Genomic DNA, 14,450 nt, shown 5'->3' with positions numbered 1-14,450 from the left:
GGAGCCAAGCTCGTTCTTCTCCATAACAGTATATGGTTGGAATTTACCTGGTGGTAGAGACTTCTGCAAGCTACTGCTGTTGCACCGTGAGTTCCTGGTCTCTCAACTGATCTTGTATTTCTTCTACAGCAAGCATTGGTGAGATCATAGGAATATTCCTTAGGTGAGTACCCAATTTACAGAAGAGGAGTTCCTACTACTTTCTGAAACAAAATCAAATGTAATTTTAATTTACAAATCAACAAACAGATTCTTTTTTGTAAATAATGTTTGCTAAGTTAGTAAAAACGATCCATTCTTATAACCTACTAAACTATTTAGTTATCTCATTTCATTATGTATTTTGAAATTAATATTATTTTTGGTCAGTTGTTTTGTGTTTTTTAACTGTTCATATGTATGGTAAGGATTCAAATATAGTTGCCAGTTATCTTATAATTTTGTACCTTTTTTAGATCCTATAAATTGCTCAGGAACACTTTATAAGTAACAGAGTGTATTGTCTCTCAGCTTGTAGGCTAATCAAGTGCAGTATAGTCCAAGTGGTGCCTTCATCTATATTCAAAAGAAAATATTCTCCATATGCTGAATAATGTCTAAAACAATTTGAAAAAGATTGCTTTGGATGCTGGTAATTTTGTCTCTTCAGAAGCTTCAGTTTATTAGCTTAAATTCTAAAGACATTAGGAAGAGCTTATGTTTGCAAAAAAGAGACATTGGTGATTATGAAGAAACTTCAGTAATCCTCAGTTCCGTCTGTATTCATCCAATATAGAAACGAGGACCCCAATTTTTTGTGTGATATGTATATATTATAAATAATATTGTTTGCTAAGTTAGTAAAAATGATGCATTCTTATAACCTACTTATCAACTAAACTATTTAGTTATCTCATTTCATTATATATTTTGAAATTATATGATTATTTTTTGTCAATTATTTATGCATATATCACACAAAAAATATATAGGCAGGTTTTCACTCTATCACCCAGGCTGGAGTGCAGTGGAGTGATCATAACTTACTGCAACTTCTACCTCTTGGGCTCAAGTGATCCTCCCACCTCAGCCTCCTGAGTAGCTAGGAGTTCAGGTGCACATCACCCAGTCCAGCTAATTTTCTGATTTTCTGTAGAGATGAAGTCTTGCTATGTTGCCCAGGTTTGTCTTGAACTCATGGGCTCAAGTGATACTCCTGCCTTGGCCTCCCAAAGAGCTGGGATTCCAGGTGTGAGCCACTACATCCAGTCAAAATAAAATTTTGTTAGATGATCATTACATTTTTTTCACAATAGAATAAGGTACCCAATAGTTATAAAGGACTTGAAATATATAGCTATTTTCAATTCTTAAATAATTGGTCTGTTTGAATGCAGGATGTAGATAATCAAGACAGGACAGATTCAACAACTTAGTATATTTATTGACGGAGACTGGTTGAAATATGATCCAATTTTACATTTTAAATTTTAGTTTAATCCTTATTATTTGTATACATTCAGAAACTTATTTGGGTGGGGATTTTCTCAAACTCTCAGGAGTTTGAGTCAAGCCTGGACAACATAGTGAGAACTTGTCTCTACAAAAAAAAGAAAAAGAAAAATTAGCCAGGCATGGTGGCAAACATGTAATCCCAGCTACTTGGGAGATCAAGGTGGAGGAATCACCTGAGCCCAGGAGGTTGAGGCTGCAGTGAGCCCCAATTGTGCCACTGCACTCCAGCCTGGGCTACAGAGTGAAACCCCAACTCAAAAACAAACAAAAAACCCCACATCATATTCTCACCTTGTTAGAGAATTTCTAGAACAGTAAATATAGCAGAAAATTATTGTTGATTAAATTACTGTAGTTTGCTTAGAATGGTTGGTTAGCTCATTTTAATTTTGATCAAGAGCTGCAACACTGGTAGAGTGATGTTGGAAAAATCAAGAGAGGAGGGTTATGACAGCTGGTTGAAATAATGAGATTAAATCTCAGTCACAATTCTTTTTCTAGTGCAATGCCTGGAAATGAGCATTATGATTTATTTTCTAATCAATCTGGACCTCTCTCCTGGAGCTGCAGATTGGATCAATCTCCTGCAGCTTAAGCAATTTGGAAGAAATTAACACTTCAACAAAACTGGCACACTTAAAGAGGAGAAAAGGGTTGGTAATGAAGATGTATGTTGGTTAGGTATGCAGAATATTCTACAAAACTGAAGAAATGTCTTTGAGCCTTAGTTGTTTTTTCCATTTGTGTCATATGTAAAGTAAAGCCGAGCCTGCTCTAAACAGAAGTTTATGTACTCACAACTTGACTAAAAAAAAATTTTTTCTTTTTTGAGTTGGAGTCAGTGGCACACATGCCCATAGCTGCACCAGCGTCGACCTGCTGGGTTCCAGCGATCCTTTCACCTTAGCCTTCCAAATAGCTGGAACTACAGGCGTGCACTACCACGCCCAGCTAATTTTTGATTTATTGTAGAGACAAGATCTCACCAAGTTGCCTGGGCTGGTTGCAAACCTGTGGGCTCGGGCAATCCACTCGCCTTGGCCCCTAAAAGTGCTGGGATTATAGGCTGAGCTACTAAACACGGCCTTGACTAACATTTTTTGCTAGACTTTTGTCTCCAGGTCAGAAGAATAATTATCCTGGTTTTGTTTCCTTAGAAAAATGGACTCAGACATCCTACAATCCTTCCAGAAAGAACTCACCTGCCTCATCTGCCTGAACTACCTTGTAGACCCTGTCAGCTTAGGCTGTGGGCATAGCTTCTGTAGACCCTGCCTCTGCCTTTCCTGGGAAGAAGCCCAAACTTCTGCCCACTGTCCTGCCTGCAGGGAACCATCACAGCAGAAGGACTTCAAAACCAACATTCTTCTCAAGGATTTGGTGTCCATCATCAGAAAAGCCAGCCTCTGGCAATTCCTGAGCTCTGAGAAATACATGTGTGGGACCCACAAGGAGACCAAGAATATGTTCTGTGAAGTTGACAAGAGCCTGCTCTGTTTGCTCTGCTCTAAGTCTCAAGAGCACAGGGCTCACAGACACTGTCCCATTGAAGGGGCAGCTGAGGAACAGCGTGTAAGTGATGGCTCTTAGAGCAGATTGAAAACTGGAGGATAGTAGAGTTAAAGAGATTAGGAGGAAGATGAGGATCATGATGATGCTTATTCTTTACTGAGTTTCTAATTGTACGAAGCACCAGTCCAGGCATAGAAAGTAAAGCTGTGAATAAGATACATAGATCTACCTGCCTTTATGAGGTTTGCATTCCAATGGGAGGGTGACAAAATCAATTGACTATTGTTTTAGTTACATAAAATTGTGCTGACATCAAAGCATAGCCCTCATTTTCAGAGAGCCTGTGGCTACAAACACCATAAAGACAAAGAAGCTTTTATATTGGAAATATACAGTAACACTCAACAAGAAGGAGAAAGTACCACAGAATTAGCAGAAGAGAAGCATTAGTAGATGCAAATTATGAGGCAGAATTCTTATCTGAAAGTTAGCAAACTATACAAAGTGCTTGCCTAGTCTGCTTTTCTCTGCTAAGAATTACATGCGATCTATAGCCTGAAATCTTCCAAAAATGAATGATATAGAGGGTAAACAGGCAAACATGATTCTTCTACTCTCCCTAAACTATTTATACTAAATATTCCTTGTCTTTGTCAGTTATGCTCTGAAATTGATACTATTTGCTGTTCTGGTGCTCACATTCAGAGTTTCATTTTTATTTTTATTTTTAAACAGGAGAAGCTAGTAAAGCAAATGAGATCTTTATGGGAAAACATTCAAGAAAATAAGATAAATCTAAATAAGGAGCACAGAATAAGCAATAAGTGGATGGTAAGTTGAGACAGCTATTTCTGTCAGGACCAGCTTGAGACAGACATGTTGGAAACTTGCCCATGAAGAATGCAAGCTGAAATTATCATGTATTGACATTCTATGATTGAATACAATGGGAAAAATTTAAAACTAATTAAACTTTTTATCATAAAGTTTTATTTATCTTCGTATTTCTAGACTCATGTATCAGAGAGTCTAGAATCCAATTCATGTACCAAAAATTCCATCAAGAAAAGTTTAACAAGTGGTAAGGTGACAGCACAGAGGTTTGGAGAAATTCAGCAACCATTAAGGAGTTCAGGGAAAGTTTTTCAGATTTAAAATCAATCTGATTGACAAATAGGTATTAAAGGGCAAAGGTTTATGTACAAGATGAATTATAGAAATTAAAGGACATGTATTTGTGGATTGCATGGATCTCATATTCAACTGTCCAATGAGCCCCTGGGGATGGAGAAAAGGTGTGAATAGCAATCTCAGACATGTGATGGTGAAAACTGACAGCACAGGAGTGAGACAGTAATACTGGTCCAAAGAGGAGAACAGGTCAAAAGCTGGAAAAACTACAAAACAAAACCAAAAAGACTGAGTGGAGTGAGAAAATGGATACATGAATATAGAAGGATATGCAATGAAAGGAGAATCCATGCTCTTAAATAGCAGGGCAATGTGAGGGCTGTGGCCTTAGGTATAAGGAAGGAAGAAATTAGAAAAATGTAATTCCTTCTGAGGGCTTAGGTTAGATGCTATAGATATGTAGATCTTATCTAACTATTTTTAATCCTAGATGTAATATGCAGAGTTTCTGTTCATTGTAAGTGGTAAGGTGGTGGAGTGGGGAGATTAGAGACTAGAGACTAAGATGCTGCACAGATGAAAACACTACAAGTAATGACTTAAACATAAATAGTAAATTTCAATTCTTTGAGTGTAGTCTTTCAGATTTGATAGGGTGTGTTTATAGAAATTAGCTCTAGGGGGCCATTCTCCAGTTGTCTCAGAAACTAATGAAGTGGATGAAAATACTCTGAGGGAAGAATGGGATACTCTGTGTTAATAAAGAGGAAAATAAGGAAAAAAACAGATGAATTGGATTCTCAGAAGTGGGAGTACATGGATATAGGGTGCATGTAAGCTGATTAAGAGGGGACATGAACCAAAGAGAAGCAGATGAGGTATAAGTGAAGGAGGATCAAGCAGACCTGGAAATGTGATCTGGGGAATTCATCTCTTTCCAGGATTATGTGCTTCTACAAAGAAAGATGATCAGGGCTGAATATAGAAAGTTTCATCCAGTTCTCCATAAGGAAGAACAACAACATTTAAAGAAATTGAAAACGGAAGGCCAAAACATTTTACAGCAACTTAGGAGAAGTGAGACTGAAATGGAGCAAACGAGGAAACAACGAAAAGAATTGTTTAAGGAACTAATGGAAATGTGCCAAAAGCCAGACCAGGAGCTGCTCCAGGTGAGAACTTTCTGTTATCTGGTTCCATCATCCAATAGTCAGTTGGTACCAAAATTATATTTGTTACTGAACATATATCCTGCATCTCTGGTGAGGTCATTTCCCAACCGAACATGATTGAGACAACTAACCATGAAGTTGTATGTAACTGCATGAAATTGTGAGAGTAGTTTGACCAGAGATTATCTTCTAAAATTCTTATTTACCGTGTTTCTCATAACTGGGGAGAAATAACTTATTATGGGCAGTTCATTTTTGTCTCCCATGGACAATATGAAAATGTTTGGGAAAAGGACACTTTCCTTCCTTATTGGTCTTTGAATAACCTCCATTTGAAGTGCCCTTATTTGGGCACTTCAAATACACTAGCCTTTAGGAATCAGCTCTAGGAAGAATACTTGGAAGACAGTTGGTAGTTACAGCAATGCATGGTTACTAGGTTACTATGGTTCCTAACCATGTTCTTCCTTTTATTTATTTCACAGATCTAATTCACTAAGAATTTAGATTCTGTCAATGACTTGTACTAGTTTATCCTTTAAGAGAGCAAAAGGAAAACCAATCTACAACAAGGTTTTGTGGTGCTTGTGATTGGTTTTTTTTTTTTTTTAAATTTTCCCATATCCAAAGACTAGGTAGGTAGAATATCCAATTTCTAAAGAAGTCTAAGTTTTCTTTTTCTCTTTGCAGGAGTCTTTGGAAGACCTACTGACAAAGTAAGTTTGGCCTTCAATGCAAACTGGGGCACCCATGAGGCTTGTGAATGAGATTAAGCTGTTTCTAATAAGTAGAGCCATTAGGGATTAGATTATAGTGTTAAACTGTTGGTTTATATGTCCAAGTATTTGTGAGTTTTACTGAACATGATTTCTTATACCTCTTTATCAGAAGTTTTTCTTGACTCCCTGCCTTGTGGTTCAGAGGTATGTGTTGAAGGACTCAATGCAGGTGTTGCTAGAAGACAGCTACCTGTGTTTTTAGGATTTAACTCATAAGCATCTTGAGGTGCATGAACTAGAAAAGAATGTTGAAATCCAATAAGATGTTTATGGAGGAAACCATAGTATTTGAAAAAGTTTTGATGAAGCATTTTCAGTTGCACACTTTTGTCCTTTATTAAGCACTATAAGAAATCTTTGGCACCCAAACGATTAACTGAAGATTTATTCTTCCAGGAGCAAGTCCATGCAGCTGCACATGCCCCAGCCTGTGAATCCAATGCTCACCATCACACCCATCACTGGACTGATAAACAGGCACAACCGCTTTCAAGGTGAGTGTCAGCCTCTTGTTGGGACTGAAAATGCATAAAGTCCAGTGGGTCTTTCTCCAATCTTCATCTAGGAGATAAAGTAATCCTGTGAATAGGATAGATTTGTATAGTCCTATACTATAACAATGTGGAAAAAAACTAAAAGAAAGCTGATGAAATAAAAGAATGAGAAGAAACAAACACTTAGAAAAGGACTTGGAGCCTAGAATCATTCTCAGACAGCAAGTCAGTTTAATGAGTTGCTCAGAATTGCAAATTCATTAAGTACCTTCTAGTTTCAAATTAAGTGAAATTAGTGGTGGTGATAGTGTTTTATAGTTAAACATTTCCCTTACAATTTCTTATTAATTGAATTTATAATGATTTGTTGAATAATTAATTGAATTTTAACATGCAATGTAACTGATATAAATTAAAAATATGAATAAACATAGAAAAATACATAATTAAATGCACAAAGTGATTTTATGAACAACAAAAATAAATCTAGTTGGTGGAGATGGGTCAGGATATAGAGCTGCATTGTACATCTAAGTCTCAGGTAGCCTGGCAGGCAGAGGAACACTAGGCGTTAGAGGGAACCAGGAAGAAAAGGCAGAAAAGTTCTGGTAGGAAATCACTTTTAAAAAGGCATACATTGATTTTAAGTATAAATTAACTAGCATGTAATAACACTAGTAAATGGATTGTCACTTATGTGTGGTCTCCTCTTCCCATCCTCAGAAGGGGAGGTGAGGGTCCTTTGACTGCTGTGTAATTACAATGTACAGGTCCCCATATGCCATAAAAAGTGACCCAAGAGAAGTAGGCAGGGTGTCCTTCTGTATAATCTCTAAATTTGAAGTTCTTTGGATTAGGTAGGTGCTTCTTTCTGCTCCAGATTTATGGGTAGCACCTGAAGCTGATAGTTTTCTAGCCTGAACTGCCTTTGTGGTCTGGCCTGTTTCTTCCAGTGACAATCTAGATTTTCTTATCCCATAGATAATTTTATTTTTAAAGCAGATTTTGACTGAATATTCTCCTCTTTCCACAGTGGAGATTTCCTTCCATAAGACAATATCCAATGACAATATCAGGCTTTTTGATGATGTGAGGAACTTCTTGTTTAGACCTGACCACGAAGATGGATCTCCAAATGCTGACAGATCTAACTATTCTACTGCATGGGTAGACCAGGACTTCACCTCTGGAAAACACTACTGGGAGCTGGATGTGGATGACTCTTGGGACTGGGCTCTAGGTGTCTGTAAGGATTCCGGGATAAGCAATCCTGGCACAATGCTTGAATCTGAGGGCGTATTTCTCCTTTTAAGTCTGAGGGAGCGTAAGCATTACAGTCTCTTGACCACCTCTCCACTGATTACCCACTACAGAGAGAAACCTCTGGGCCGGGTTGGTGTGTTTCTTGATTTTGAGAGTAGAAGTGTGAGTTTTTTGAATGTTGCCAAGAATTCTCTCATATGGAGTTACCCTGCTGACTCCTTCAATTCCCCGGTCAGGCCATTCTTTTACACTAGACACAGATGATCAGGGATAAGCCTGGAACCGGTGTGTTCAGGGACTCCACTTACAAGGGAGCCCTTCTCAGTTAAAGCAAAGCAATAATCTTTTCCTGTCTTAAGTTTTTCTACTTTAATATAACCTAATTTTTTATATTTATGAAATACACAAAACAAATAAAATATAAATTTTTTTAGTCTGTTTATTTAAATTAAAATCATCTCTTGTGGTCCATTACCTAAATATATACTGTGCTTGGTCACCTGCTTTGTGAGCTTACTAGTGTTCTAAGTATCTATGGGTGTGTGATTCCCATTAAATGGTCTAATGTATGAACAAGTTTGCATATCATGCACAGACCTGTTAGCCACACTGCACATGTCAGTCTAAGATCTTCTCCCTCCCATTTTCTGGTAATTTCTACATACCAATTCACCCCTTGGGGGAAAAAAGCCTATTTGATAGTGAAATTTCCACTGGACCATCAGGATGTGGATTGCCCTTTCTGCAGATAGACTCATAATAGCTAGTTATTTTCTAATATAAATTACAAAGATATAGAAGATGTCTCTTATATTCAGGCTATAGTCTTATACTGGAAGCCGCAACCCCTAAAGAGGCAAAATGAAGGTTACCCGAAAATGGGCAAAATGCTGACTGGGAGCAGAGCCCCAGTGGGAAGTGGCCATGATGGAAGCAGAGCCCCATGGATCCTATTGAAGGACTCCTTTTGGTCTTAAAGGAATGCGTGCTTAGGCTTGAAAAACACTTCCCTTGATAAACAAAACAATTAGCTAGAATGTGCAAGGATGTGGAATTAGCAGTAAACCTATGTATAGAAACGTAAAAAGGGCTCAACAGCAAAAATTTCCCCCTGAAAGGACAAGGGAATGTTTTACTACTCCCTTTCCCATGAAATTTTGCAACCTTTAGCTAAAAAGGAAAAACAAGTACTTCCTCATACCCTTTATAAGTAACAACATTGACAGTTGTGATTGATGAGGAAGTGAGAAACTGAGACAGAGTGTCTCCAAAAACAGGTGTTTTTGGGAAAAACAAGTCACAGACATTCCTTTTGATTTAAGAAACATTATAGTTTAATTAGAAAGAGGGTTTAGCCGGGCTTGGTGACTCAGCCTGTAATCCCACGCCTTTGGGAGGCTTAGGTGAGTGGATTGCCTGAGCCCGCGGGTTCGAGACCCACCTGGGCAGCAAGACCTCATCTCTACAATAACTCAAAAAATCAGGCGGACGTGGTAGTGCAGGCCTGTAATTCCGGCTACTCAGAAGGCTGAGGTGGAAGGATCACCGGAGCCCAGCAGGCGAGGCTGTGGTGGCCAGGAGCGGCCACTGCACTCCAGTCTGGGTGACCGAGTGAGACTCCAACTCAACAACAACAACAACAACAAACAAAAAACAAACAAAAAAAGAAAAAGAAAAAAAGAAAAAGGGTTAAAATTAAAGTAACGATTAGAATTAAATAAATAACAGTTATAATTAAAAGATAAATGTTTATTATAGATGTAGGTATTAATTAAATATAAGTAATAGAAGGAATAGGAAATAATTAAGTTTTAAGGTAAACTTAAAATTATACACACTTAATGCAGGTTTAAAATTAAATACATTTAGGATTAGAAGTAAGATTAATTTCATATATAAGTGTAGATTTAGACATGTTTTGTTTAGAAATATAAAATGTAAAATAGGTGATAAGAAAATAGCAAGTAATATAGATAAGGTAATTAGAATTAAGAAAGTTATATTTTTAAATTAATAGTAAAATTAATTAATATAGAGTATTAAGAATTCGTAGTGGGTAAGATAAGGGTGGCTATATAAAAGAAAAAAACAAGACAATATATTGCTGCTAAAAGTGTATATAAGTGTAGAATTAAGAAAATAGATTAGTAAAGGAAAAGAAATAGAATAGCAAAGGAAAGAGATTCTGTTGGCCTAGAGGTCACAGGTTGTAGCTGATAAACTCTTGGCAGCTGGTATTTTGTTCCTATCTGTTGATTCAGACATAAATAACACCACTGGTTGCAGGAAGGAACAAAATGAAAGTTGTAAAGGTCAACTTCCCCATAAACAAAAGGAAAAAACATGATGTAAGCATTTAATGTGTAATGTGTGTTGCATTTTTGTGGGTACAGGGGCCAGTAAAAAAACTATATAAGCATGTAAGAATTGAATAAAAATTGGCAGAGTCCTGAACTCTACCCAAGAAGTTGACTGCTGTTGTTCTCCTTCGCCATTCCTGATTCTCCCCATTCAGGCCCTTACTCTCTCCTGGAGCTGGACTCCAGTAGTCTTAGCATGTAACAATGTCTAGAAAATAACGGGCACTTAAATGTTTGATGGATACATTAATAGACGAGTGCCACAATTATCTTTTATTCAATAATGTTAATTTACAGTGTGTTACTCCTTAATCTTGTTTTAACAAACAGTATCTTCACTGAATTACATTTCTGAAAGGAAGTTATAATTAACTGAGGCTGGTGATTCTCAAAGTATGGGTCCAGTTTCAGTGACATCAGTATCACTGAGCACTGGTTAGAAATGCAAAATTTTTGGTCACACCCAAGATCTGGGTGGGGCCTGAAATCTGTGGTTTAACAAATCTTTCAGGTAATTCTAATGAATGCTAATATTTGAGAAACACTGATTTAAGCTGATTTACAGATGCAGAGTTTTAATATATTTTTTATACCTGAGAACAAAAGGATCATTAGACTTGATGTGATTCAATAGAGTTTATTATGTATGTTTCAATGATTTAAAAAAGTATAATAGGAGAGATCAAAATTTCACACAAAATGTTGGGGATTCAGAAAATAAGTCAATTATCATGGATAACATTTTCATGGAATAGACACAATTTTATATTTTGAATCATTCACACTACAATAGAGGAAATATTTCCTTTCAGTTTAGAAAACACAGGAAATAAACAGTAATTAAAAAACAATCTAGATGTAATTAGGTCAAATAATTAATAAGTTTATTAGTCAGAAAAGAAACTGCAATTAAATTCAGTTCTATTATTATTTTTTAAATCTCTGGAAATACTATTGCATGATGAGATTTCAAGGACTTGCTTTATACATATAAATTTTCTACTTGATACTGATGTCATCAGTGTTAGAGCAGTGGTCTTCTATCATTTAAAATATCAAATACATATTCTGAGACATCAGTAGCAGACAGTGTAGTCTCAAGATGCAGTAACAATTAAACCAGTGGCAATTGGTGAGGAACAGAGAATAAAAACCAGAACAGAAGCCTCCTCAGTTATTAGTATTTCCAAGGCCCTGGTCAGGCTTCTGGCCTGTCTCTGACCCTTTAGATCCATAGCAAATGAAAGGTCTGAGTGGGACATTGAAGAGGCATGAAAGGAAACTACAAATGAGGGAACTTCTGGCAACATCAACAAAGCTCACTAGACCACATTCGTAATCCAGGAACACACCTATCCAGCCCTGGGGTCTGGGAATATAATGAGGTAAGAGTGGAGAAGTAGAGAAGAGACTGAAATGGTCATCTACTCTGACACACAGGAGAAGAAAGATGCCCTCTGAGCCAAGTCGCATGTCGTTCCTGTTTGTCCAGGATTCTTTGCAAAGTCCTATAACCCAATTAAAAGAGTTTCCCACATCCACTTCCCAGTAATGTTTGCCCATGGTGAAGGTCTGAGCTCCCCATGAAGGAACATATTCTGCACTTGCTTGACTATAGGGCATGTCTGGATAGCCAGGGCTACATTGCAAATGCCTCAGGTCTTCAAACAAAAGCTTGTGATGACTACGTATCTTGCCATCCAAGGTAATATACACTGCAGTAGAAAGAAAACAGTGAATACAGAGTTAAGTACAGCATTTAAAAGCTCATAGGTGCTGGCACAGGTTCAGTGTGGCAAATGCTTAACAATCGCAGTTTTGAAAACAAAAACAACTGGTTCACTTTGCTTTTTGGGGATATTTTCACCTCACTATAAGCAGTTTCAAGCTACTAACCATTTAGTAATTGTTCACAAAATTCCAAGATATTTACCATTGAGCTTTCATGGGTCAGACCTAGCTGGCCCTGGCACACTACTTTATCCCAAGTGGCATACAGAGTATATCGCTGGAAATATGGGACCAGATTAGCAAGAGCTTCTTGTCTACTGCACAGCAAGCAAATCTCTACTCACACCAGTAGATGAAGGATAGTTTAAAGCATATATAAAGAAGTAGGATGTTAAAAACTGATCTTTCACTAGCCCACTGAAAATTTGGAAGCCCATTTATAAGATACAAGGATAACAGCAAAATGGCCCTTAATTCTTCTAAGCCTTTTTTTTTCTTTTTGTTGATGATGTGTGCTCCCCTCCCCTGGCAGTCTCTCATCTAAGCCTTCTTATTAATCAACTGTCAGAAAGTAAAATAAATATAAAATAATAAACAAGCTATCATTAATTATACTTAAGCTTTGATATTGTTGTTATCATGATCCCTAAGCAGTGACCACTTTGCTTAGGATGTGAGGCTTCACCCTTGATCTCAGCCAAAAGACTGAGACGGGATGAGGGCTTCACAACTTAAGCAAATAAATAAGAAAGAACCTGTGTCCATTGAGAAAAGTAGCTTCTCTACCAGAATTTCCAACTTTGACACCATTACGCCATAATTTCCTTCCTCCCATCCCACAACTTCTCTTCTCCCTGCCAGACTTATACCAGTTCCACCAGTCTCATGTCACCCTCTACACAGTGAGTAAATCGTATACTCAATCTACTTTGTGGCTGTGCCTGCTGTTTACAAACATATCTTTATGCTTTTGAGAATTCTATGGTTTTTCAAATGCATTCCTTGAAAATTCAATCTTTAGATAAACATTTAAATAACATTAAGATTTGCCTGAGTCTGCAGGTTCGAGACCCTCCTGGGCAACTTGGCAAAACCTCATCTCTACAATAAATCAAAACAAAAATTAGCCAGGCGTGGTAGTGCACGCCTGTAGTTCCAGCTACTGGAAGGCTGAGGCGGAAGGATCGCTGGAGCCCACCAGGTCGAGGCTGTGGTGGCTGGGAGTGGCCACTGCACTCCAGTCTGGATGACAGAGTGAGACTCCAACTCAAAAACTAAATAAATAAAATAACATTAAGATGTTTCTTGGAATCTGGGCACTTAAATATAACCAAAATTGAAACACACTGAATGAATATGCGGTTTTACATGCTGCATTGGAATATTAGTAAAGCACTCATGACATCCTCCACGTCTTTCCTGAGTGTTTGTTCTTTCTTTACTCAGTGTAAATAATCATATAACAAACTGTCTTTTGTGTTTGTTTTTGCCAGCCTTCTGTTAATTCAGTTTCAATGTTAATTATAAAGTTTGCAGATTTTCCTGCTACCCATTCACTGAAAATAATAATAGAGAAATGAAGATGGTCACCCATGGGTTTCTACTCATGTTGGAAATATTAGCGCTATCACACCAGAGCACTGCCTCTTACCTCTGAAGAAGCTGAGCCTTTCTGACAGCCCAGTGATGGCCCAGGCACTGAGCTGTGGGTTCACAGGCTGAGGCAGGTATAGCTGTACCAATTCACTCCTGCAAAGAAAAAGACCCACTTACCACCAAGCCCAAGGGTATCCCTAGCCATCCACAGACAATACTTCACCAGATTCCTCTCAATGACGTTTAAAGAGTATGATCTGGACTTAAGAACTGAGAAATACTGCAATTGTCACTGTGTCTTATAATCTGCTTCCCTGCACTTCATATCTCAAACCAGGCAGAACATATCATCTCCATCATAACTGCATCAGTTTCCACTCTTCTCACTGAAAAAAGGAACAGGAACATCTGCTCCTGGGCTTTTGAAGTGTCCTGACCCCTAGGGCAGCCATAACTCCCTCCTGGGAAACTTCTCCTCCATTGTGTAATTAACTAGGAGAACTTATCTGCTTACGCCAGCATAACCTGGCCACATCTGCTTCTGTAAACTTGCTTGCTTGCTTGTGCCAGCAGGGTGTTGTGGTTAGATCAAAGAAAAGCCCCTGATGCACATAGCCCAGGCCTCCAGAATGTGGTTAGGGGCTATTTAAGACAATCCTTTGCTGCAGTACGGGGCCCTTGCTTTGGAACTCATGTCCAGCAAGTGGTTGCTGGCCAGCAGAGCCTTGACTAATAATCCTCTCCTTTGTTAATTTGAGTCGGTGGACTGTCATTTAATTACTCAGACTCTACTTCATTTGGGGGCTCATCCAGGAGAACTGAGTGCTTCAATTGTACCCATTTCAACTCTCAGGCCTTGTAGGACTGCGTCCCAGCAAACTCTCTGGGTTCGACTGGGCCTGTACCTTTGGCAGATTC

General features: G+C 38.0%; 2 protein-coding genes across 2 annotated transcripts in view; one reads left to right on the top strand and one right to left on the bottom strand.

Moving 5' to 3' along the window:
- Positions 1-2,655: 2,655 nt before the first annotated feature.
- LOC103271420 (tripartite motif-containing protein 43-like) lies at positions 2,656-8,109 on the top strand. Its single transcript, XM_008068895.1, has 6 exons — positions 2,656-3,066; positions 3,742-3,837; positions 5,079-5,309; positions 6,000-6,025; positions 6,485-6,582; positions 7,616-8,109. Exons 1-6 carry the CDS (start codon positions 2,656-2,658, stop codon positions 8,107-8,109), a joined length of 1,356 nt encoding a protein of 451 aa, XP_008067086.1.
- Positions 8,110-11,375: 3,266 nt separating this feature from the next.
- LOC103271419 (tripartite motif-containing protein 77) overlaps positions 11,376-14,450 on the bottom strand; it is a 30,038-nt gene continuing 26,963 nt past the window's right edge. Inside the window, exons 5-6 of the mRNA XM_008068894.1 lie at positions 13,588-13,685; positions 11,376-11,920 (exon numbers count right to left, since the gene is read on the bottom strand). Of these exons, the coding sequence (XP_008067085.1) occupies positions 11,376-11,920; positions 13,588-13,685 (643 nt within the window). The remainder of the gene's footprint in view (positions 11,921-13,587; positions 13,686-14,450) is intronic.

This window comes from Carlito syrichta, unplaced genomic scaffold, assembly GCF_000164805.1.
Source record: "Carlito syrichta isolate Samal-C Ts95f unplaced genomic scaffold, Tarsius_syrichta-2.0.1 Scaffold311628, whole genome shotgun sequence".
Classification (NCBI taxonomy): Eukaryota; Metazoa; Chordata; class Mammalia; order Primates; family Tarsiidae; genus Carlito; species Carlito syrichta.
Note: the sequence above shows the minus strand (reverse complement) of the source record. Positions and strands in the feature narration are given on the sequence as shown.

Excerpts from the sequence above, each read along its gene's own strand:
- LOC103271420 (XM_008068895.1), top strand. The coding sequence starts at position 2,656 with ATGGACTCAGACATCCTACAATCCTTCCAGAAAGAACTCACCTGCCTC. Across the intron at positions 3,838-5,078 it reads GAATAAGCAATAAGTGGATG|GATTATGTGCTTCTACAAAG; the intron begins GTAAGTTGAGAC and ends ATCTCTTTCCAG. Across the intron at positions 6,583-7,615 it reads CAGGCACAACCGCTTTCAAG|TGGAGATTTCCTTCCATAAG; the intron begins GTGAGTGTCAGC and ends CTCTTTCCACAG.